Raw genomic sequence first — 22,374 nt, 5'->3', positions numbered from 1 at the left:
CTGCATGCCTGCATTAGGCTTTAAAGTGAGGAGGCGTGTCTCTCAGTAATCCAATCTGATTGGCTGGCAGGGAGCTGTTGGCTACGGCAAGTGTGTATGGGAAGTGAGGGAAAGCAGTTGTGGCCTCAGAGAACTAGCAGAGGAGCCATCTTGAGAAGGTCCTCATATTGTAAATGTTTAAACAGCCGTAACTAAGGGAAAAACTCAAGGAAAACAGTGGTATGTGAAGAAACTAAAGATTGCTTTATACATAATGCTGCTGCAGCAGTAACATATGATAAGATAGATTTTTTGATGAAAACATGACCGTTACCCTTTAAGAACAGCTCAGGCAAGATGTCAGCCCCCATAATCATGTTCAGACAGTGGCGTACATATAGGGGTCGCAGTTACGACCGGGCCCGGCACCCCAGGGGGCCCGGCTGCCTGCGGACCCCTGGCCCTGCCCCCTGCAGCTGCGCGTGCGCTAGGTAGTTCAGATCCATCCGAATGAATCTCTCTTCTTGCGGGCAGGAGCGAGCACGGCGTCGGCGTCAATCCCGCGAGACCTGTGAACTCCTGCGGCAGGTCTCGCGGGAACAGGCACGCGCGCCTGAAATCACGCAGTGACGCAGCAGACGGGACCCGGACGGGAGAGCGAGAGGAGACAGTTCACTTCCCCTAGTGCAGCGCCGCAGCCCGCAGCAGCCCCGGTAAGGAAGAGTAAGGACTGGAGTTGGAGTAGTGAGGGGCGGGCCCTGGCACATGACCGGGGGGGGGGGGTTGAGCTGGCGGTTGAGCTGGCGGATCAGACTTCAGATGATCAGATCCCTCAGCACTGACTGGAGTAATGAGGGCCCTGGCCTGCGATGACCAGCCCGGTTGGGGGGGGGGGGCTGAATTTATTGATGGGATTGAGATCTTTGGGGCCTGGGCTGATGCTGATCTGAGGGGTCTTTGGGCTGATGATTGATCTGGTGGCTGATGGGGGAGTCTTTGGGCTGATCTGAGGTCTGATGGGCATGGGGGATGACTGGGGGGGTCTTTGGGCTGATGATTGATCTGGTGGCTGAGTTGGGGTGTCTGATGGGGGGTCTTTGGGCTGATCTGAGGTCTGATGGGCATGGGTGATGACTGGGGGGGTCTTTAGGCTGATGATCTGGTGGCTGAGTTGGGGGGTTTAATGGGGGGTCTTTATGCTGATCTGAGGTCTGATGGGCATGGGGGCTGAGTGGGGGTCTTTGGGCTGATCTGAGGTCTGATGGGGGTTGACTGGGGGTCTGATGGGGGTCTTTGGGCTGATCTGAGGTCTGATGGGGGCTGACTGGGGGTCTGGGCTGATCTGAGGTCTGATAGGGGCTGACTGGGGGTCTGATGGGGGTAGGAAACTAAGATGTCTGTCTGTCTGTCAAACTCTGCTGAGATGAGAGATGGCTGAAAGAAATCATCATGGTGGTCCGGTCTGAATGGAGAAGATGAAGACAGAGAACATCTACTGTACATCAAAGGAGACGTCACTGGATGTAAGAGGTATGGGCGCGATATATAGGTAGGGCTGTGCGTGGGTGTGGCTTGAGGGTGGGCGACTGGGCGGGGACACAGGGGCCCCATAATCTCCTATTGCCCGGGGAAGTGCCCCTCCCGAGACCAGGCTCTGGATCCGCAACTGGGGGGCAGTTTCGCTCAGGGGCCCCATGGATTGTGTGTACACCACTGTGTTCAGAGAATAGAATTTTAAAAAATCTACAATCTGTAAATAAAAACACATTACAAAAAAGGAGATGTGCTGCTATCTGATTTTAACTGGCAGATAACATTTTTGGTGACACATTTTTAAAGCATACAAAGCGAGCACGCACTGGCGTTACATGAGATATTTATTTTGCAACATTTAGCACATGGACAGGACAAAGGTTCCTGATGCGAGGTCCAGCTTGGGCTGTGGATACAGGTCATACACTTCCCCCATATTGACTTTTGATAGTAGACTTGCTGTCAGTTGCACCAACCAGAGGCACAGCTATTTCTATCTAAATCTGTTTCTATTCTTTTGCTGCCGTAAGTTCCTATTTACAATTTCATAGGATGTGTTTTAATTGTTATTGACATAGCTATGACAATTACTGTATCTATAACACATTAACCTTTATTAGTTAATTATTTATTTTAGACCTTTTCTTTAACGGAGGAGTGCATTATAAGCTTGAAGTCTGAAATCTTCACATTATTTGAAGAGTGACTGAATGAAAATGAAGGGAAGTTCCCAAGATATTTCCACAAATTCCGTTCGACTAAAGAAAGAAATCTCACTTCTACATGGAGTTAGTTTGGTCATTGGTAATACCATTGGTGCAGGAATATTTGTTTCACCAAAGGGAGTTCTAATGTACAGTGGCTCCTATGGCTTGTCCTTGATCATCTGGACTCTGGGGGGGCTGTTCTCTGTGATTGGAGCTCTGTGCTATGCAGAGTTGGGTACGACAATCCATAAATCTGGTGCAAGCTACATTTATATAAAGGAGTCATTTGGTGGCTTTTTGGCCTTCCTAAACCTGTGGACTAACATGTTGATAATCTATCCGGCTAGTCAAGCTATTCTCTCAGTGACATTTGCCCAGTACATGATTGAACCATTTTTTCCTACCTGTTCTTTACCTCAGTCAGCAGTCTTCCTCCTTTCAGTAGTATGCGTTGGTGAGTATTCAAAAGACGTTACTACTCTTAATACATTTTTGTTAACTGTACGTTGTCTTTGGAGCTTTTATCAGCAGCTGGATGGTTAGGTCAATTCACACAGTATTTGGCCACAAATTGAAATTTTGTTTCTTGTTTATGTTTAGTTAGATGGTAGATATATACAAGTAGTAGTGACTTCCAACTTTTTACTTTGTAATTAATAAATACATTCATTCTTCTTGCTACTTCTAATGAGTGCTCTCGCAATTACAGCCACAGTAATAAAAGTGATAGCAATAGTTAAAAAGTTGGAAACTTTGCCATAATTTGAGACCTTTTGTACTTCTTGCCACTTTTCTAAAGTGATGATAAAAGGGGCAGGGCTCAGCAGAAACTGTCATAAGTTATAGTTCAAGTGTATACCAGCTAGTAGGTGGTGTAGATTTGAATTTCTGGGACACAGAGGTCCAAAGATCTACTTAATTTATTAGGAGGCATCCTCTTCTTAATAAATTAGGTGCATCTCCCTCCAGCACTTAAGAGATGAAGACTGGTGTCGGATTTATCAAGATTAGCGTACCCCATAATGTCTTCATAGCCGAGAAAGCCAGATAAACCCCATAAAAATGAAAGCTACAGTGCCCCATAACAATGCTAGTCACAGTTGTGCAATTTTCAAAAATAAATAAAGGGGTCATCTCTTTCCAGTTTATTTTACTACAAAGAAGTGACTTGTGCAGGCAACATGTCCCTTCCTTCCTTGCCATTGCTCTATAAGGAATGGTCTTATTCACATGTCAGTAACTCACAGAGGTCTGCTGTCCGTGTTCTCCACAGAACTATTGATTTTTAACATGATCATTCACACATCCTTGTGTTTCCACTGACTACGGGTCAGTGAAAAAACTAAGGAGAAATGCACCCATTTGTTCTAGGGTGCAGACCAAACATGCCCCTAGAAGTCTGAGGGAAAACCATGGACTGAACACGAATGCCATTTGTGGTTGGTCCCTATTTCATGGACCATGGTTAGAAGACAGTTGGGAAATCCCATTTTAGAGCCTAGCAGTGCACATGCAAAATGGATGACACACAGAAGGCCTACAACAGACACACAAATTCTTTATGAAGGTGATCACAGATGAAACGATGACCATTTCTTCCCAAAACATTTGTCGGACACAGATATATGTATAAGGACTAAAATATATGGTTTCATAGCAGGTTAAAAGTAAAGGTGAAATAAGGGAGTGTCACTTTCAGATATGCTCTTTTATGGCATGGAATATTATGTGTGATCTAATAATCAGTTTTTTGTAGTATTTTTAACAGCGGTGAATTGTGCAAAAGTCAAATGGGGAGCCACCCTCCAAGTGATGGCAACTTTTGCCAAGGTCTTAGCTTTGGTCATCATCATTGTTGCAGGAATTGTGAGATTATGTCAGGGTAAGTGATAATGGCAAGCACAATGTGTGCTAAATGTAAGCAAATTGTATTAGGTTAATAGTAACAGCTTTGTAAAAAAACAAAAAAAAAAACCCACCTACACTATACCAATATAGATTTACATGTGAAATTGTAAAAAAAAAATAATTAAAGCTTATTCTAATTCCATACATGTACTATAAGCCTCACAAATGCCCATTTTGTTGTATAGAACCATAATACAGCACTTTTAGGCCTCTTTTTGGCCCGGATAAGATGCGGGTGCGTCGCGGGAAAATGCACGATTTTTCCGCGCAAGTGCAAAACATTGTAATGCATTTTGCATGCGCGTGAGAAAAATTGGCATGTTTGGTACCCAAACCCGAACTTCTTCACAGTAGTTCAGGTTTGGGTTAGGTGTTGTGTAGATTGTATTATTTTCCCTTATAACATGGTTAATACACAATGCATAGTACAATAGGGGTGGAGGGGTTAAAAAAAAAAAGAAAAAATAATTTAACTCACCTTAATCCACTTGTTCGCGCAGCCCGGCTTCTCTTCTGTCTTCTTCTTTGAGGAATAGGACCTTTGATGACGTCACTGTGCTCATCACATGGTCCATCACATGATCTTTTACCATGGTGATGGATCATGTGACGGAACATGTGATGAGCGTAGTGACGTCACCACAGGTCCTTTTCCTACTGCACAGCAAAGATGAAGACAGAAGAGAAGCCGGGCTGCGCGAACAAGTGGATTAAGATGAGTTAAATTATTATTTTTTTTATTTTTTAACCCCCGCCAGCCCTATTGTACTATGCATTCTGTATTAAGAATGCTATTACTTTCCCGTATAACTATGTTATAAGGGAAAATAATAATGATCCGGTCTCTATCCCGATCGTCTCCTAGCAACCGTGCGTAAAAATCGCACCGCATCCGCACTTGCTTGCGGATGCTTGCGATTTTCACGCTGCCCCATTCACTTCTACGGGGCCTGCGTTACGTGGAAAACGCACAAAGAGGAGCATGCTGCAATTTTTACGCAACGCACAAGTGTTGCGTGAAAATGACTGCTCATCTGCACAGCCCCATAGAAATGAATGGGACCGGATTCAGTGCGGGTACAATGCGTTCACCTCACACATCGCACCCGCGCGGAAATCTCGCCCGTCTGAAAGAGGCCTTAGACTTCTATGAGGTCCTAATGCAACTCTGGGTGCCACCAATCATACACAAAGTTTACTTTGCTCATGTTTTTGTCTATGTTAATTATATGCCTCTTAAACCCGACACAGGCTGAATGTTATTATTTGCCCTTTTATGAAATCAAAGGCTGCATTTGAGATCCCTACCATATGTTGGGTTGACAATTACTGCTCTGTGGAGGCCTTTTCTACAAATGAGGTTTCTGAACATACGTATATAGAGAGCCTGCATTCAGGGAATGGGATCTACATGCTGCTTATATGCAAGGAATATGTTAATTTCCTCTAATAAGATTTGTAAAATAGTTTTTTATGAATTTACATATGTTACTCATTTATAAAAACAGTCTTTTATACTGATGACCTATCCTCATAGGTCATCACTATCCAATCGGCAGGAGTTCTATTCCTGACACACCTGCCGATCAGCTGTTTCAAGAAGCTGTGGCTTCTTAGTGTGCGCTAAAGCCTCCTCGCAGCTTACTTGAATGGGAATGAGCTGTCCCTAGGGCACGTTACCAAGGAACGTGACATCACCGGCCTAGGGTTTTCTGCAAGGAGGCCATGGCAATCACTGGAGCACTGTGGCTTCCTCAAGCAGCTGATCGGTGGGGATGCTGGGAGTGACACTCCCACCGATAGGTCATCAGTATAAATACTCAGAAAGCCCCTTTAATGAAACAAAAATTATTTTGTTCCAGGTAACACCTATAATTTGGAAAGATCATTTGAAGGCTCTAAAATCAACATAGGGTCATTAACTATGGCCTTCTACTCAGCTTTGTATTCTTTTTCTGGCTGGGATTGTATCAATTATGTAACAGAAGAAATGAAAAATCCAAAGAGGTATTTACTAGCAACCTATATGTAAATATATTAACTTATTAAACGTTTTACATAGTGTATACTGTATTTGCATATAACAATTACTAGAGCTGCAAGGGAAGAGGTCATAGAGCTTGTTCACATTGGCCTTGGAGGCTTAGTTTGGAACCAACATATTAGATTCTGCTAAAAAGAGTGGACAAAAAAGTCCTTGATGCAGGGCTTTTTTTGCGCTTAAAAGGCATGCACCCAAATGGAAACTAAATGGACCCCATTATAGAAATTGGGTCTGTTCAGCTCTGTTCGTTTCAGGTTTGTATCAGATATGGCACTTCTGTTTTCATTTTTCTGCTCCTGATGTGAATGTGGCATTATTATGTTAACACAATGTCACAGTCTCTAACGTGACAGGTGTCAGAAGATCTAAGAGACTGGCTGCACGTGATGTGATCTGACCGCTTCTTTGGTTTCACTGGTTTCAGTGTGGTTGCTGGTAATGACCACACCTCTTGTCTCAGGTGTAGTTAAGTGGTCATTCCAACTCCCCTATTTAGTCTGGCTTTACCCCTCATGCTATGCGGTTGATAGCTTCAGTTTGGTATTGGAAGTGCCGGTGTATGGTCCTCTTCTGAGTTCCTGCTCGTCCATTTACTTCAGAAGTTAAGTGTTACTTCCCTTTTATATTTTGTTGTTTCCGCTCTGTCTTTTATTACTAGGCCTCAGGGAGACACGTGTTCTTTCATATTGGAAGGAACAGGTCGTCTCAAGCCCAGACACTACTCCAGGGAAATTCAGGGTTTCCATGGTTTCAGGTTCCAGTGTATGAATATTCCTACCCTCAAGGTCAGTTCATACGGATAGGAGTCAGGGCTAGGATTAGGCCTCTTTCACACGGGCGTTGCGGGAAAATGTGCGGGTGCGTTATGGGAACACCCGCAATTTTTCCGCGCGATTGCAAAACATTGTAATGCGTTTTGCACTCGCGTGAGAAAAATCGCGCATGTTTGGTACCCAAACCCGAACTTCTTCACAGAAGTTCGGGCTTGGGATCAGTGTTCTGTAGATTGTATTATTTCCCCTTATAACATGGTTATAAGGGAAAATAATAGCATTCTGAATACAGAATGCATAGTAAAACAGCACTGGAGGGGTTAAAAAAAAATTAAAAATTATTTATCTCACCTTAGTCCACTTGATCGCGGCCCGGCATCTCCTTCTGTCTCCTTTGTTGAACAGGACCTGTGGTGAGCATTAATTACATTACAGGAACAGGACCTTTGATGACGTCACTTCGGTCATCACATGATCCATCACCATGGTAAAAGATCATGTGACGTACCATGTGATGACCGGAGTGACGTCATCAAAGGTCCTGTTCCTGTAATTAATGCTCACCACAGGTCCTGTTCAACAAAGGAGACAGAAGGAGATGCCGGGCTACGCGATCAAGTGGACTAAGGTGAGTTAAATTATTATTATTATTTTTTAACCCCTCCAGCGCTGTTTTACTATGCATTCTGTTTTCAGAATGCTATTATTTTCCCTTATAACCATGTTATGAGGGAAAATAATAATGATCAGGTCTCCATCCCGATCGTCTCCTAGCAACCGTGCGTGAAAATCGCACCTCATCCGCACTTGCTTGCGGATGCTTGCGATTTTCACACAACCCCATTCACTTCTATGGGGCCTGCGTTACGTGAAAAACGCTGAATATAGAGCATGCTGCGATTTTCACTCAACGCACAAGTGATGCGTGAAAATCACTGCTCATGTGAACAGCACCATAGAAATGAATGGGTCGGTATTCAGTGCGGGTGCAATGCGTTCACCTCACGCATCGCATCCACGCGGAATACTCGCCCGTGTGAAAGGGGCCTTAGGGTTTCCATAGGTGGTGTCCGTTTCTCATTCCCTAGCTTTGAGGCCTAGTTTCTTTTCCCTTCCCTCCTGTTGTTGGTGTGGTGTTCCCGCCCATATCACTACGTGACACATAAACACATATACTTTATATACAGGGCCACACCGCCAATTAGGCAAGGCCCTGGTGACAAGTGGGGGGCGGCAGGGCACAGGGAGATAAGCGCTTCCATTGTGGAAGTGCTCATCTCCATAGTTATCTATATAGCCATCCTCAGGACAGCGATACAGATGGATGTGCTGCGATGGGGCAGGTGAGGGAGAGGTGTTTCCCTTCCCCGTTTCTCTGATCGGGGTTACGGCACCAGCCGTACAGCGCGAGACACAGGCCGGAAGAGGCCTGCATCAGATTGCTGCCAGCCTGATGGAAGTAAGTATATGTGTTTTTTTTTTAACATATGATACAATACAGAAGAGGAGTGCTGTGGGGGCACTTCTTACTGGCACATGATTGGGGGGGCATCTATGGGGGGGCACTTCTTACTGGCACATGATTGGGGGGCATCTATGGGGGCACGTCTTACTGGCACATTATTGGGGGGCAACTATGGGGGCACTTCTTACTGGCACATTATTGGGGGCATCTATGGGGGCACTTTTTACTGCCACATTATTGGGTGGCACTATGGGGGCATCTACTGAGGCCACAAAGAAGGGGTATTTTATATGGGGGGCTCTGTATAGGGGCATTTTATACTGGGACACATTATGGTAGGTACTATGGGAAAGGGGGGAGAGGAGTACTATGGGGTCATCTACAGGGGGGCACTAAGAAGGGGTATTTTATACTTGCAAATTATGGGGGACACTGAGGGAATCCACTAGGGCACTTTAGACTTTAGGGCACTATATAGGGGTATTTTATACTGGCACATTATGGGGGCACTATAGGGACATTAGCTCAACTGTGGGCATTAAAAGGGGGTATTTTTGCACTGGCACACATTAAAAGGGGGCATTTTTTGTACTGTCACATTATAAGGAGAATTATTACTACTGGGGGGCATTATGGTGGGCTTTATTATTACTGGGGGTCTATGGGGAACATGATTACTAGTATGGGCACTATGGGAGCATTATTACTTCTGGGGCACAGTGGGGACATGTTGGGGGCACTGTAGGAGCACTGTTACTGCAATGTGTGCTCTAGCAGAGAATTATTCCTATCAGTGAGACTTTTGGGAGCACTATTACTGTGGAGGCACCTTGGCACAGTATCAGCTTACCACAATTATTTTTGGGGGATGTAATTATTACACTATTAGTGTCAGGGGCACTATTTTGATATTTTAGAACACTGCGTGCCAATAATTATTGAAGGGCACTATCTGCAAGGTACTAGTATTATCAGGAGGTTTATCTTTTTCTGCAGTATAATATCAGGGAGCCCAGTGGCACAGTATTGGGGGTGGTAGGATGATTTGTCCAGAAGATGGTAGGATGATTAAAAAGTAGTAAACTAAGATCTTTTTTTGTCAAACTGCAGAGACAAGAAATGGCTGAAAATGGTGGTCTGGTCTGAAGGTCTGAATGGAAAAGATGAGGAAAGAGAACATCTACATCAAAGGAGACATCACTGGATGTAAGAGGTATGGGGCGCTGTATTAGCCTGTATGTTCTTAGTGATATACGTAATGTTAGGAGGGAAGGGGTTAGATTGAGAATTTGGTATTGGTGGAGGGGGGGGCGCTTTTTCAATTTTTGCCTCAGGCAGCAGAAAGGTTAGGTGAACCCCTGTTTATATATCACTTTATCAGATATTGATGGCATTATATTTTTACTGTATTACTGCATATTTGAACAGTGATTACAAATATCATCAGGGGCACTCACAAATTCAGTTACCATGGGGTTGTCTTTACTTACAAATCTGCCCCATGAAAACGAATAATGTCGTTTTGAGCTTATACCACTGAGGACAGTGATTGGTTGCATAAATCATGTGCCATATATCTATTCTTTCCTTTTTTATCAGTACATTTTCATATATACTGAACACAGTGGTGTAACTAGAAATGACTGGGCCCCACAGCAAATTTTTGAATGGGGTTCCCCCCAGCAATTTCTTTGCAACCCTCACTCTTGTGGCTAGTCAGACAAGGCTCGGCAGCTGCTCCATCTGTTTCCTAAGTGCCACTGTATAATACACTGCTCAAAAAAATAAAGGGAACACTTAAACAACACAATGTAACTCCAAGTCAATCACACTTCTGTGAAATCAAACTGTCCACTTAGGAAGCAACACTGAGTGACAATCAATTTCACATGCTGTTGTGCAAATGGGATAGACAACAGGTGGAAATTATAGGCAATTAGCAAGACACCCCCAATAAAAGAGTGGTTCTGCAGGTGGTAACCACAGACCACTTCTCAGTTCCTATGCTTCTTGGCTGATGTTTTGGTCACTTTTGAATGCTGGCGGTGCTTTCACTCTAGTGGTAGCATGAGACGGAGTCTACAACCCACACAAGTGGCTCAGGTAGTGCAGCTTATCCAGGATGGCACATCAATGCGAGCTGTGGCAAGAAGGTTTGCTGTGTCTGTCAGCGTAGTGTCCAGAGCATGGAGGCGCTACCAGGAGACAGGCCAGTACATCAGGAGACGTGGAGGAGGCCTTAGGAGGGCAACAACTCAGCAGCAGGACCGCTACCTCCGCCTTTGTGTAAGGAGGAACAGGAGGAGCACTGCCAGAGCCCTGCAAAATGACCTCCAGCAGGCCACAAATGTGCATGTGTCTGCTCAAACGGTCAGAAACAGACTCCATGAGGGTGATATGAGGGCCCAACGTCCACAGGTGGGGGTTGTGCTTATAGCCCAACACCTTGCAGGACGTTTGGCATTTGCCAGAGAACACCAAGATTGGCAAATTCGCCACTGGCGCCCTGTGCTCTTCACAGATGAAAGCAGGTTCACACTGAGCACATGTGACAGACGTGACAGAGTCTGGAGACGCCGTGGAGAACGTTCTGCTGCCTGCAACATCCTCCAGCATGACCGGTTTGGCATTGGGTTAGTAATGGTGTGGGGTGGCATTTCTTTGGAGGGCCGCACAGCCCTCCATGTGCTCGCCAGAGGTAGCCTGACTGCCATTAGGTACCGAGATGAGATCCTCAGACCCCTTGTGAGACCATATGCTGGTGCGGTTGGCCCTGGGTTCCTCCTAATGCAGGACAATGCTAGACCTCATGTGGCTGAAGTGTGTCAGCAGTTCCTGCAAGATGAAGGCATTGATGCTATGGACTGGCTCGCCCGTTCCCCAGACCTGAATCCAATTGAGCACATCTGGGACATCATGTCTCGCTCTATCCACCAATGTCACGTTGCACCACAGACTGTTCAGGAGTTGGCAGATGCTTTAGTCCAGGTCTTGGAGGAGATCCCTCAGGAGACCGTCCGCCACCTCATCAGGAGCATGCACAGGCGTTGTAGGGAGGTCATACAGGCACGTGGAGGCCACACACACTACTGAGCCTCATTTTGACTTGTTTTAAGGACATTACATCAAAGTTGGATCAGCCTGTAGTGTGTTTTTCCACTTTAATTTTGAGTGTGACTCCAAATCCAGACCTCCATGGGTTAAAAAAATTGATTTCCATTTTTTTATTTTTGTGTGATTTTGTTGTCAGCACATTCAACTATGTAAAGATCAAAGTATTTCAGAAGAATATTTAATTAACTCAGATCTAGGATGTGTTATTTTTGTGTTCCCTTTATTTTTTTGAGCAGTGTATATAAAGTCATTGTATAATACTGTTGAGGGGCCCTGAAAATAAAATCGTTTAGTTCTCCTCCTGGGTCGGCTCCTTTGAGTTCAGGCCCCAAAGTAGCTGCTTCCTCTGCTTCCCTTATAACTACGCCCCTGACTGCACATTATATTTAAATGCTATGGACACCTTTAAAGCCATTTTTTGTTATTGATTTACATGTATTTTGGGCTAAAACAACATTTTGGTAATAGGTTTTACTTATTCAAGAGATTTAATGATCTTTATGGTAATATTTTTTATTTTTATTTAAGATGATGTACAATTTGACTTCTGCAGCTTCTATGTTTTCACAGTGTATAAAAAAAACTACTATGTAGAAAGCTGTTCTGTGATAAGTCTGTCACACTGGCTGTCCGATGGCTGATTTTTCAGTCCTTCCCTGACCTCTGCTCAATAATCTTCTGAGGTGATTTATCAAAGTTCAGCATTTACGGCAAATTATAACACTATGGCTATATTTTAATAACCAACACAAGTATTCAGAACCTTTACTCAGTACTTAGTTGAAGAACCTTTGGTTGCTATTATAGCCTCCAGTCTTCTTGGGTTACGATGCCACAAGGTTTGCACATCTGTAATATTGTATAAGGGCCATCGGTGGACAGCCATTTCCAGGTCTGTCTAGAGATATTTGATTGGGTTCAAGTCAGGGCTCTGGCTGGGCCACTTAAGGACCTTCACAAAGTTGTCCCTAAGCCACTCCTGTGTTGTCTTGGTTGTGTGCTTAGGGCTATTATCTTATTGGAAAGCAAACCTTCAGCCCAGTCTGAGGTCCTGAGCAGTCTGGATCAGGTTTTCATTAAGTATATCTCTGTACTTTGTTCCATTCAGCTTTCCCTTAACCCTGACCAGTCTCTCTTCCAGCCGCTGAAAAACACCCCCACAGTATGATGCTGCACCACCATGCTAGGATGGTGTATGTATTGTAAGGATGGTATTGGACAGGTGATGAGCAGTGCCTAGAGTTCTCTGTATCCGGCATAGATGGTTAGTACAGCGGGCCTGCCAGACCCCATAGACTATAATGGAATTTAACGTGAACGCTCCCCGGCATTTCTGGTGGAATTTGGACGGACAAAAATCACTGTGCACAACAATTTTTTTGGTCTGACTAAATGTCCGAAAGAGGCCAGATCCCAACCGGTTCTCATTATAGTCAAAAGGCCCCGGCGGATCTGCCTGCCAGGTTGCTCTGCCCCATGTGTGAAACTAGCCTAAGAGTCTTTTAGGTGTTTTGTTTTTTTGTTTTTTTTGCAAACTCCAGATGGGATTTTATATGTCTTTTGCTGAGGAGAGGCTTCCTTCTGGCCACTCTGCCATAAATACCAGATTAGTGAAGTGCTTCAGTGATGGTCGACCTTCTGGAAGTTTCTTCCATTTGCACACAGGAACTTTGGAGCTCACATCTGGGTCACATCTCTTATCATGCCCTTCTCCCATGATTACTTAGTTTGGTGGGGCAGCCAGCTATAGGAATAATGCTGGTTGTTCCAAACTTCTTCCATTTAAGAATCATGGAGGCCACTATGCTCCTGAGAAGTTTCAGTACAGCAGAAAATGTGTGGAGGTAATGGGATCAGCAGCTAAACTCAACTTTTATTATTATCTTTTAAGTTGCGCGTTTCAGGGCCACACCGGCCCCTTCTTCAGACCAAGAGATGTGATACGAGAGGAGGTAAGTATGCACTATTTAGGGGAGTTTTGGGGGGAAATTTCCCAGTATGGGGGGAGGGGTATGAAAACTAAGGCAAATAAATTAATATTAAATAGTCATATGATTGGAATACATACATACATATATGCATACATGCACCAATAAATATACATTTGACGTTTGGAGACAAATAAAATGAAAATACAATAAAATATAAAATAAACATGATTAGGACAACACTAAAAACACCTAAAAATATATATTTTATATAAAAGGATAATGTTGTTACTCACTGGTGACTATGACATTTCTAAGAGTAGCCACAAGGTGTCAGTGGAGTCCTGCATAGGAGAAAGTGGAAACAAACTGTAATGTATCTTGTACAGTACTCTTGTGGAATGCGATACATTGGCGGTACCACAAGCAGCTTCACAATTGCATTAACCAACATAGATATATTATAAAAAGAGGCTACCTGAAACAAGGTTCTTGGGCCATATAAATAAAAATTATTATTCCAGCCTCACAGTTATACCTATTGATCGTGTAATGAATCACAGATACAATCGCTTTGAAGTTCTCAAAAGGAGAGAGATATTCTGGCTGTATTAATCTGTATGGTCTAAATGAGGTAGCGGAAACATTTCATTAATCTGTTTCCATTTTCCCCTACAGAGTACTCCACTGACACCTAGTGGCTACTCTAAGAAATGACATAGTCCCCAGTGACTCAAAACTAAAAATACCCTAGCTGGGGATGGGTAACACATTAAGTGATCCTTTCCTAAACGCCATATTAGGCTACTATACCCTATTTGCCCCAGATGACAACTAAACTTTAGAGTTTAGTTGTCATCTGGGGCAAGTCGGGTATTATAGCCTAATATGGCGTTTATGTAAGGATCACATAGTCGCCAGTGAGTAACAACATTACCCTTTTGTATATAATATTTATTTTTAGGTGGTTTTAGTGTTGTTTAGGCGGTTGTGTGGAAGCTTGGCTGTGAGCTGGATTTCATCACCTTCAGACCTTGTTCACACCACAGTTAGCGTAGTGGTAGGACCCCTTGCCATGCTGAGTGACCGTGACGTGGTGCATGAGGGGCTCCGATGTGTTCCTGACAGGAATATATTGGCAAAAGTCTCAGCTTTTAATATCTGCATTTATGACTAGCCAGTATAGTCAGTGGCATATCCGTTTGGTGCATTTTTTTCTGTGATTTATATAATTATATTTTCATCCGCACAATGCTTCGGTTTGTGTAGGATGCCTTTGTGGTGCATGTGGACCGCGCCGACATCCTCCATTGTATGCATTTTTTTGCTGGGGATAGTCGTTTGCTGCGGTCCACATGCGGTGGGACTGCTCCCCCAATGAGAAACACGCTACAGTGTTAGGGGTTTGAGCAATTCCCCCATATTTGCCACGATATTTCTGTGATTTTGGTTTTAGTGTTGTCCTAATCATGTCTATTTTAATACATTTTATTTTTATTGAATTTTTATTTTATTTTTCTCCAAACGTCAAATTTATATTTATTGATGCATGCATGTATGTATGTAAGTATGTATGTATTCCAATCATGTGACTATTTTAATATTTATTTATGCACTATGCATACTCTACCCCCCTGTAATGGGAAATTTCCCACCAAAACTCCCTTAAATTGTGTATACTTACCTCCTCTTGTATCACGTCTACTGGTCTGAAGAAAGGGACGGTTCGGCCGTGAAATGCATAACTTATATGAGATAATAATAAAAGTCGAGTTTACCACAAAACCCTCCTGTCTGGACTAATCTGACTGCACCACTGCTGATCCCATTACCTCCACATCTACCTACTTGGCATTGCGTCTCTTGAAGGGAGAAGTTTGGCGGCACCAGCTGCCAATTGATTCATCGCTATCTTGGGTTTTGCACTCCCAGCGTAACCCGCCCAGGTGAGTAACTCCATCAGCGTTCTTCTATATACATCATATGGCCATACCGATGCACTGCTCTTATTTCTTTGTACCATTCTCTAGATCTGTGCTGCTACACAATCCTGTCTCTGATTTCTACAGGCAGTTCTTTCCTCCTCATGGCTGGGTTTTTGCTCTGCTATGCATTGTCAGCTGTGAGACCAGGGACATAGCTACCATGGAAGGAGGGGAAGTGGCTGCTAGAGGGCCAGAACTCAAGAAGGGGCCCACGAGGAAAACAAATAGATTTATTTTAAATGCCCAGGAAGGGATGAGTATGGTACTCCTAGTACTAGCACTGTTATTACTCACCTCTCCCTGGTCTTCTTCTCCAGGTTCCTGCGCCACACTAAGTCCTGGCAGTGAACAGCTTCAGGATGGGACTTAGTGTGTGTGTAGGAGTGTATTATGACCTGATACTGTGCGACGTAAAGTCACAGTGTAGTGCATGCCTAGACACAGTGCTGCAGGAAGAGTGGTATCACCTGTAGGAGGAGGTGAGTATTATTATTTTTTGGTCCGATCTGTGGTCTGCATTAAGGGTACCGAGGGGGAGCCCCCGTTCAAAAATTTGTTGTGGGGCCAGTCAGTTTTAGTTAAAGGGGTTGTGTCACTTCAGCAGGTGGCATTTATCATTTAGAGAAAGATAATACAAGGCACTTACTAATGTATTGTGATTATCCTTATTGATTCCTTTTGCAGGCTGGATTTATTTTTCCATCACGTTATACTCTGCATGGTTCTAGGGTTACGACCCCCCTGAAATCCATCACTGTTGGCCAGGCTTCCACACTATAGGAAAAAGTGCCGGCCTGTCTGGTGGCCTGGACCATGGGAGCGCACATAGGCTAGTGCTTTTTTTCTATAGTGTGCAAGCACGACCACCGCTGAAGGATTGCAGGGTGGTCATAACCATAGAAACGAGCAGTGTATAATGTGATGGAAAAATGAATCCAGCCAGCAAAGGAAGCAATATGGACAATTATAGTACATTAGTAAGTGCCTTGTATTAACTTTCTCTACATGATGAATGCCACTTGCTGAAGTCAGACAGCCCCTTTAAGCCACAGTGTGAGACCTTATATAGACAGGGGTCTGTCTTTCCAAATGATGTGCAATCAACTTAATTCACTACATGTGGATTCCAATCAAGGTGTAGAAACATCTCAAAGATGATCAAGAGAAATGGGAGGCCCACACAGCTAGATTTCAAGATTCATAGCAAAAGGTCTTGTGTCTTATGTCCATGTGAAATTTTAGTTTCTCCTTTTTAATAATTTTGCAAACATGTCTAAAATTCTGTTACAGATTGATGGAGGAACTTTTTTTTTTTATTATTTATTTAATTTTATCACAAACCAAACCGCAACATAACATTTAAAGGGTTTCTACCACTTCGTTTTCACATAATTAGCTTTCAGACACTAGCGATCCGCTAGTGTCTGCTCTTCCTAACAATCCTAATATAATAGCTTTTGGGGCAGCCGTTTCGCTAAAAAAAAAGAACTTATATTGATATGCTAATGAGCCTCTAGGTGCTATGGGGGTGTCATTAGCACCTAGAGGCTCGGTCTACCTTCACAAACTGCCGCCGCCCAGCGCGTCCCTCCAGCCCGCCCATCTCCTCCGGAATGCGATCCTCCCCATGCGCGTCTGTATTCGGCGCATGCGCAGTGAATGTCTGACCGCTTCCCTGCTCAGACATCTCCACTGCGCCTGCGCCGATGACGTCATAGTGCTCCGAGGAACAGGCGCAGTGGAGATGTCTGTGCAGAAAGCGGTCAGACATTCACTGCGCATGCGCCGAATACATACACGCACGGCGCATGCGCGAAATTCGTCCGCTGGCTCACAGAGAGGATCGCATTCCGGAGGAGATGGGCGGGCTGGAGGGACGCGCTGGGCGGCGGCATTTTGTGAAGGTAGACCGAGCCTCTAGGTGCTAATGACGCCCCCATAGCACCTAGAGGCTCATTAGCATATCAATATAAGTTCTTTTTTTAGCGAAACGGCTGCCCCAAAAGCTATTATATTAGGATTGTTAGGTAGAGCAGACACTAGCGGATCGCTAGTGTCTGAAAGCTAATTATGTGAAAACAAAGTGGTAGAAACCCTTTAAAAAAGTGAAAGGCTTTTTATTTAACTGCTACTGAGGAGGGACAATGTTAGCTGCTATATTATAGTAGATATTTGGATAACAGTATGCCAGCTCTATTGTACTTATACTCATATGCCTAGATAAAAATGCCCACAGAAGAGCAGTGCACTAATCAGCCCTAATTGAGTCACTTATCCCCTTCTCTCTCTGACTGCGATTGAATGGTCTGACGGAGAAAGTCAGACCTTTCTGTGCTGAAAGTCCAAACAAAGGAGTAAGTTCAAGAGCCAAAGCAGTAGGTAGATTGCATATAGTGAATTCAAAAAATTACATCCAGAAAGTGATTTTGTAAAACCATATTGTGAGAAAAGAATGATATCACTAAGGGCGTTATCCTGGTAGTCCCCTGGTTTTCACCCTTCGACCCCTATACAGGGATCTGGACAAAGCTGCCACCTCTTGGAATAGTCCCTGTGTGGATGGCAGTTGACTCACAAGGATCAACAAGGAGAAACTGTAAGGTTATGGAAATCAAGAAAATAGCAGGTGTCGCTAAGATCTGCAGATGATCAAATTTTCAAGCACCCAGCTCCGTTCTTTGCCATGTGGGAGGGGCATAAAAGCCAGATTGAAAGGAGAGGGTTTTTTAGCCATCAATGTGCCAGTAATCACTTGTCACAAACTGAAAGGGACAGAAACCATGAAGTTAGAGACTTTGGTTTATCACTTTGGCAGATCATGACACACCTAGGCTGGGGTTAGATGACCATGAGAACAGGGACCCGTACCCCTTGGGGCCCATCAAAATGAACAAAGCAGCTAGTCAAGCATAAGGTCAGCCACTACGTTCATTTCTATGGGAGTTCCGGAGATAGTAAGTGCACTTGAAGCATTTGTGTTATTATTTCACCTTGCAATACACAACAATGTGTAAATTAAAATTTTTGGGAACCATAGCAAAAGATGTAGGGGGTCATTTATTAAGACGCCGGTCTTAATAATCCCTGCACTGGCGGTGGATTCGCTGGAGTTATGTAGAGGCACCTGACAAAAATTGGTGTATATCTCATAATAAATTATACCCGTTCTACATGACAAACTCTCACAACTTTGGATATTTGCATCAGTTCGAAGAATGCTTATGTTACCGCCCTCCTTACACAGCAATATGGTGAGTTACTATCCATATGTATTAACATTTAACCTATTTTTTTTTTTTTAAAGAAACCTGCCATTATCTATGGTGATATCTATGCCGCTGGTGACAATTATCTATGTCATGACAAACATTGCATACTACACAGAGTTGGATCTGAACACCATCATGGACAGCAGTGCAGTAGCTGTGGTAAGCCAGTCTTACTAACACTTTACACCTCAACATTTTATTCTTGCCAAATTTTAAAATATGCAATCAGGCTTTATGCAATTAGATAAATATATTTCTCTTTTTCTTCAGCGTGATTAATCACTGCCAAAATGGACTATTGGACTGAAAATCTTCGCCAGTATAGAGTGGATATGTTTTTGCGAATTTTTTTATGAGAATTTTTTTATGACAATTTTTCATTGCGATTATTTGATATGCGAATTTTTAGTTAATGAGGGAGGCGGAGCTCCTCTGATGATGTCAGTTCCTTAGTGTCTCATTTATGTATAAATAGCTGGAGTGTAAGATGTTTCATTGCAGTCTGATGAAAGCACACTTGTGCTGAAACGCGTCACTATGCCACTTGAATATGTGACTGAATAAATCTACATTGTGACCTACATCTGCGAAGTGCCGGTCTTCTTCTTTAAAAAAACGTCTTCCTACTCCATATGACATCTTCAGACTAAAAAAAATACCCCAAATTACCCCAAATTGGGTCAAAAAAAGAAAAATTTGGTCGCCAAATTTAAAATACATATAATTATAATAAAAAATACATGGAGGAGAATACAGCACCACATACCTCTTACATCCAGTGACATCTCCTGTCATGTAGACCTTCTCTTTCCTCTTCTCCTCCATTTGACCCAGACCAGCATGGCAAATTCTTTCAGCCACATCTCGTCTCTACAGTCTGTAACACACACGTTAGATTACTCAATTTTTCCATCAACCTCCCCATCCTCATGTCCCCACAGTGTCATCCTGCTGCCACTCCCAATACTGTGCCCGTTGTGCTCCCCAATGCCCCAGGTACTATACTGCTGAAAAAATTGTGACCCTAATAGACATAATTGGGGTCATTTATCAAACTGGTGTAAAGTAGAACTGGATTTCCAAAAGAGCTGTCAAAAATGAATGATGGAACCTGATTGGCTGCTATCGGAAACTAAGCCAGTTCTGCTTTACACTAGTTTGATAAATTACCCCAAATGTTCCTATAGTGTCCACAGCAGCTATAATGTCCCCTAGAGTGCCCCGAGTAATAATAACACCCTCTATTGTGCTCCAGGCAATAATCCCTGTATAGTGTCCCCAAAAATAATAGAATTGCCCCTACAGTGCCTCCCCAATAGCAACACCCCCATATAGTAATTTCCACCACAATGCCCCCACATAGTAATCCCCCATAGTAATTTGCCCCCACACAGTAATTTCCCGCAAACTGCCCCATATAGTAGTTTGCCCCTACACAGTAATTTCCCCTACATAGTAATTTGCCCCACACTGCCCCTACATAGTAATTTCCACCACACTGTCCCCACATAGTAATATCCCCCACACTGCCCAATATAGTAATTTGCCCCCACATAGCAATTTCCCCACACTGTCCCCACATAGTAATTTCTTCCACACTGCCCCATATAGAAATTTGCCCCCACATAGCAATTTTCCCCACACTGCCCCATATAGCAATTTCCCAAACACTGCCCCACACAATAGTTTCCCCCACACTGCCCACACATAGTAATTTGCCACCACACTGCCCCCACATAGTAATTTGCCCCCACACTGCCCCGTATAGTAATTTGCCCCCATATAGTAGTCCCTCCCATAATAATTTGCCCCACACAACCCCCACATTCCCCCCCCCCCGATGTACTCGATGTCTCTTCACTAATATGTCCTCCTGTGTGTGTCCCCCACATGTCCCCCAAAGTAGGCACATAAAATAAAAAAAATAAAAAATATGAAAAGCTAAATACTCACCTATGTCCAGGGCCAGGCGCTTGCTCGCAGAGGAAGGTGGGATGAGGCAGGCGTGCACACCTCACAGTGCTGCGTCCCGGCACAGGTGCACGATGACGTCATCACGCCTGCCTGCGCTGGGATTTCACTACCGCATAGGCCTCAGGCCTACTAGGCCTGAAGCCTATGGCGGTGATCGGCGATGGGACAGGAAGCTATGCGCTCCCGTGCCCCGCCGCAGTATGTGGGCGTTCGGGTCGGCATTGGGCCCCCCAGCAGTGCTGGGCCCGGGGCTGCCGACCCGAACGTCCCGATTGTAATCCACCACTGATGGGTCCCTATGATATCTGTGTATACCCCTAGTTTAAGCCCCAGTGTTAGGGTAAATTAATGTCCAAGAGTTTGGTCTCCTGCTTAGGACGCTTATTTAGGTTCCATGCGTCTCCATGTAAGGGCTCTTTCACACGAGCGTGTCCTTTGAGCGAATCACGCTCTGTGTGAGAGAGGGATTGTGTGGCCTGGACTTACAAAGGGCACTTCATTATCATGATTAATAATGCCTTCCTGTAACACAATCATACTGACAGCCTTATGTCAGTATGATTCCTTTACAGAAAGGTCACGCAAAGACACACAGCATTATCAATCATGATAATGCCGTGCACTTCTGTAGTCCAGACCACATGATCCCTCTCTCACACGGAGCGTGATTACCGCAAGAGACACGCTCGTGTGAAAGAGCTCTTACATGGATGGACTTCCATTTGAATAACTTGTAATGCTACATTTTTCCTGCAATGATCACTACTGGTCGCAGGTTGGAAAAACCTTTAATGCCATCCATAGATGTCCAGGGTTTTTATCTTTTCAGCTAACAAATAATTGCTGTAAAATGCAGAATTTTTTTGCCACCACTCAATTTTAATAAAAAATATAAATAAAAGCTAAATATTATATTTACATTTTTATTTAGACTTTTGCTGAAAGAGTTCTTGGATTTGTAAAGTGGTTCATCCCCATCTCAGTGGCCATGTCATGTTGCGGTGGATTAAACTCAGTAGTCATTTCATCATCAAGGTAAGCTAATATCAGAAAAGACTGAAAAAGTATTAAATCATTCAGTCTAGAAGTCACTACTAAAATGTAGTTTCATGTATTGATGGACATGTACTAAAACTAGTAAATAGGAAAACCAGACGAGTTGACTATAGTAACCAAAATTATATAATTTTTTTTAAATGTCTTAGATAATTGAGAACGTTGGGCCTCTTTCACACGAACAATTTTCCGTAGGGTGCAATGCCTGACGTGAATGCATTGCACCCACACTGAATCCTGACACATTCATTTTAATGGGTCTGTGTTCATCATTTCGGCGTTCAGGGAAAATCGCAGCATGTTCTATTTTCTGCGTTTTTCACGCAGCTCTGGTTCCATAGAAGTGAATGGGGCTTGTGTGAAAAACGGAAGGCATTCGGATGCAATACGTTTTTCACTGATGGTTGCTAGGAGATGTTGAGTGTTATTCTTCTGTTTTTTTTTCACGTGCATGAAAAATGCATTCAAATCACAATCACAGACAAGACTGACTGAACTTGTGTGCAAAACCATCATTTTTCTTAAACAGATCCTGACACAATTCGTATGGTTCGTGTGAAAGAGGCCTTAGGGCTCATGCACACGACCGTATGTATTTTGCGGTCCGCAAAAAACGGATTCGGCAAAAATACGGATGAC

General features: G+C 43.7%; 1 protein-coding gene across 2 annotated transcripts in view; it reads left to right on the top strand.

Annotated features, from left to right (window-relative positions):
* Positions 1 to 1,921: 1,921 nt before the first annotated feature.
* Positions 1,922 to 22,374, top strand: part of LOC121001705 (Y+L amino acid transporter 2-like) — a 47,443-nt gene continuing 26,990 nt past the window's right edge. The window contains exons 1-6 of one of the 2 annotated variants that reach the window (XM_040432886.1): positions 1,922 to 2,037; positions 2,150 to 2,673; positions 3,976 to 4,101; positions 5,990 to 6,134; positions 18,741 to 18,864; positions 21,611 to 21,714. In XM_040432886.1, coding sequence (XP_040288820.1) covers positions 2,223 to 2,673; positions 3,976 to 4,101; positions 5,990 to 6,134; positions 18,741 to 18,864; positions 21,611 to 21,714 — 950 coding nt within the window. In that variant the 5' untranslated portion in view covers positions 1,922 to 2,037; positions 2,150 to 2,222. Of the gene's footprint in view, positions 2,038 to 2,132; positions 2,674 to 3,975; positions 4,102 to 5,989; positions 6,135 to 18,740; positions 18,865 to 21,610; positions 21,715 to 22,374 lie in introns of both variants that reach the window. The other variant, XM_040432887.1, reaches the window with a different exon arrangement.

Source organism: Bufo bufo, chromosome 5, assembly GCF_905171765.1.
Source record: "Bufo bufo chromosome 5, aBufBuf1.1, whole genome shotgun sequence".
Classification (NCBI taxonomy): domain Eukaryota; kingdom Metazoa; phylum Chordata; class Amphibia; order Anura; family Bufonidae; genus Bufo; species Bufo bufo.
Note: the sequence above shows the minus strand (reverse complement) of the source record. Positions and strands in the feature narration are given on the sequence as shown.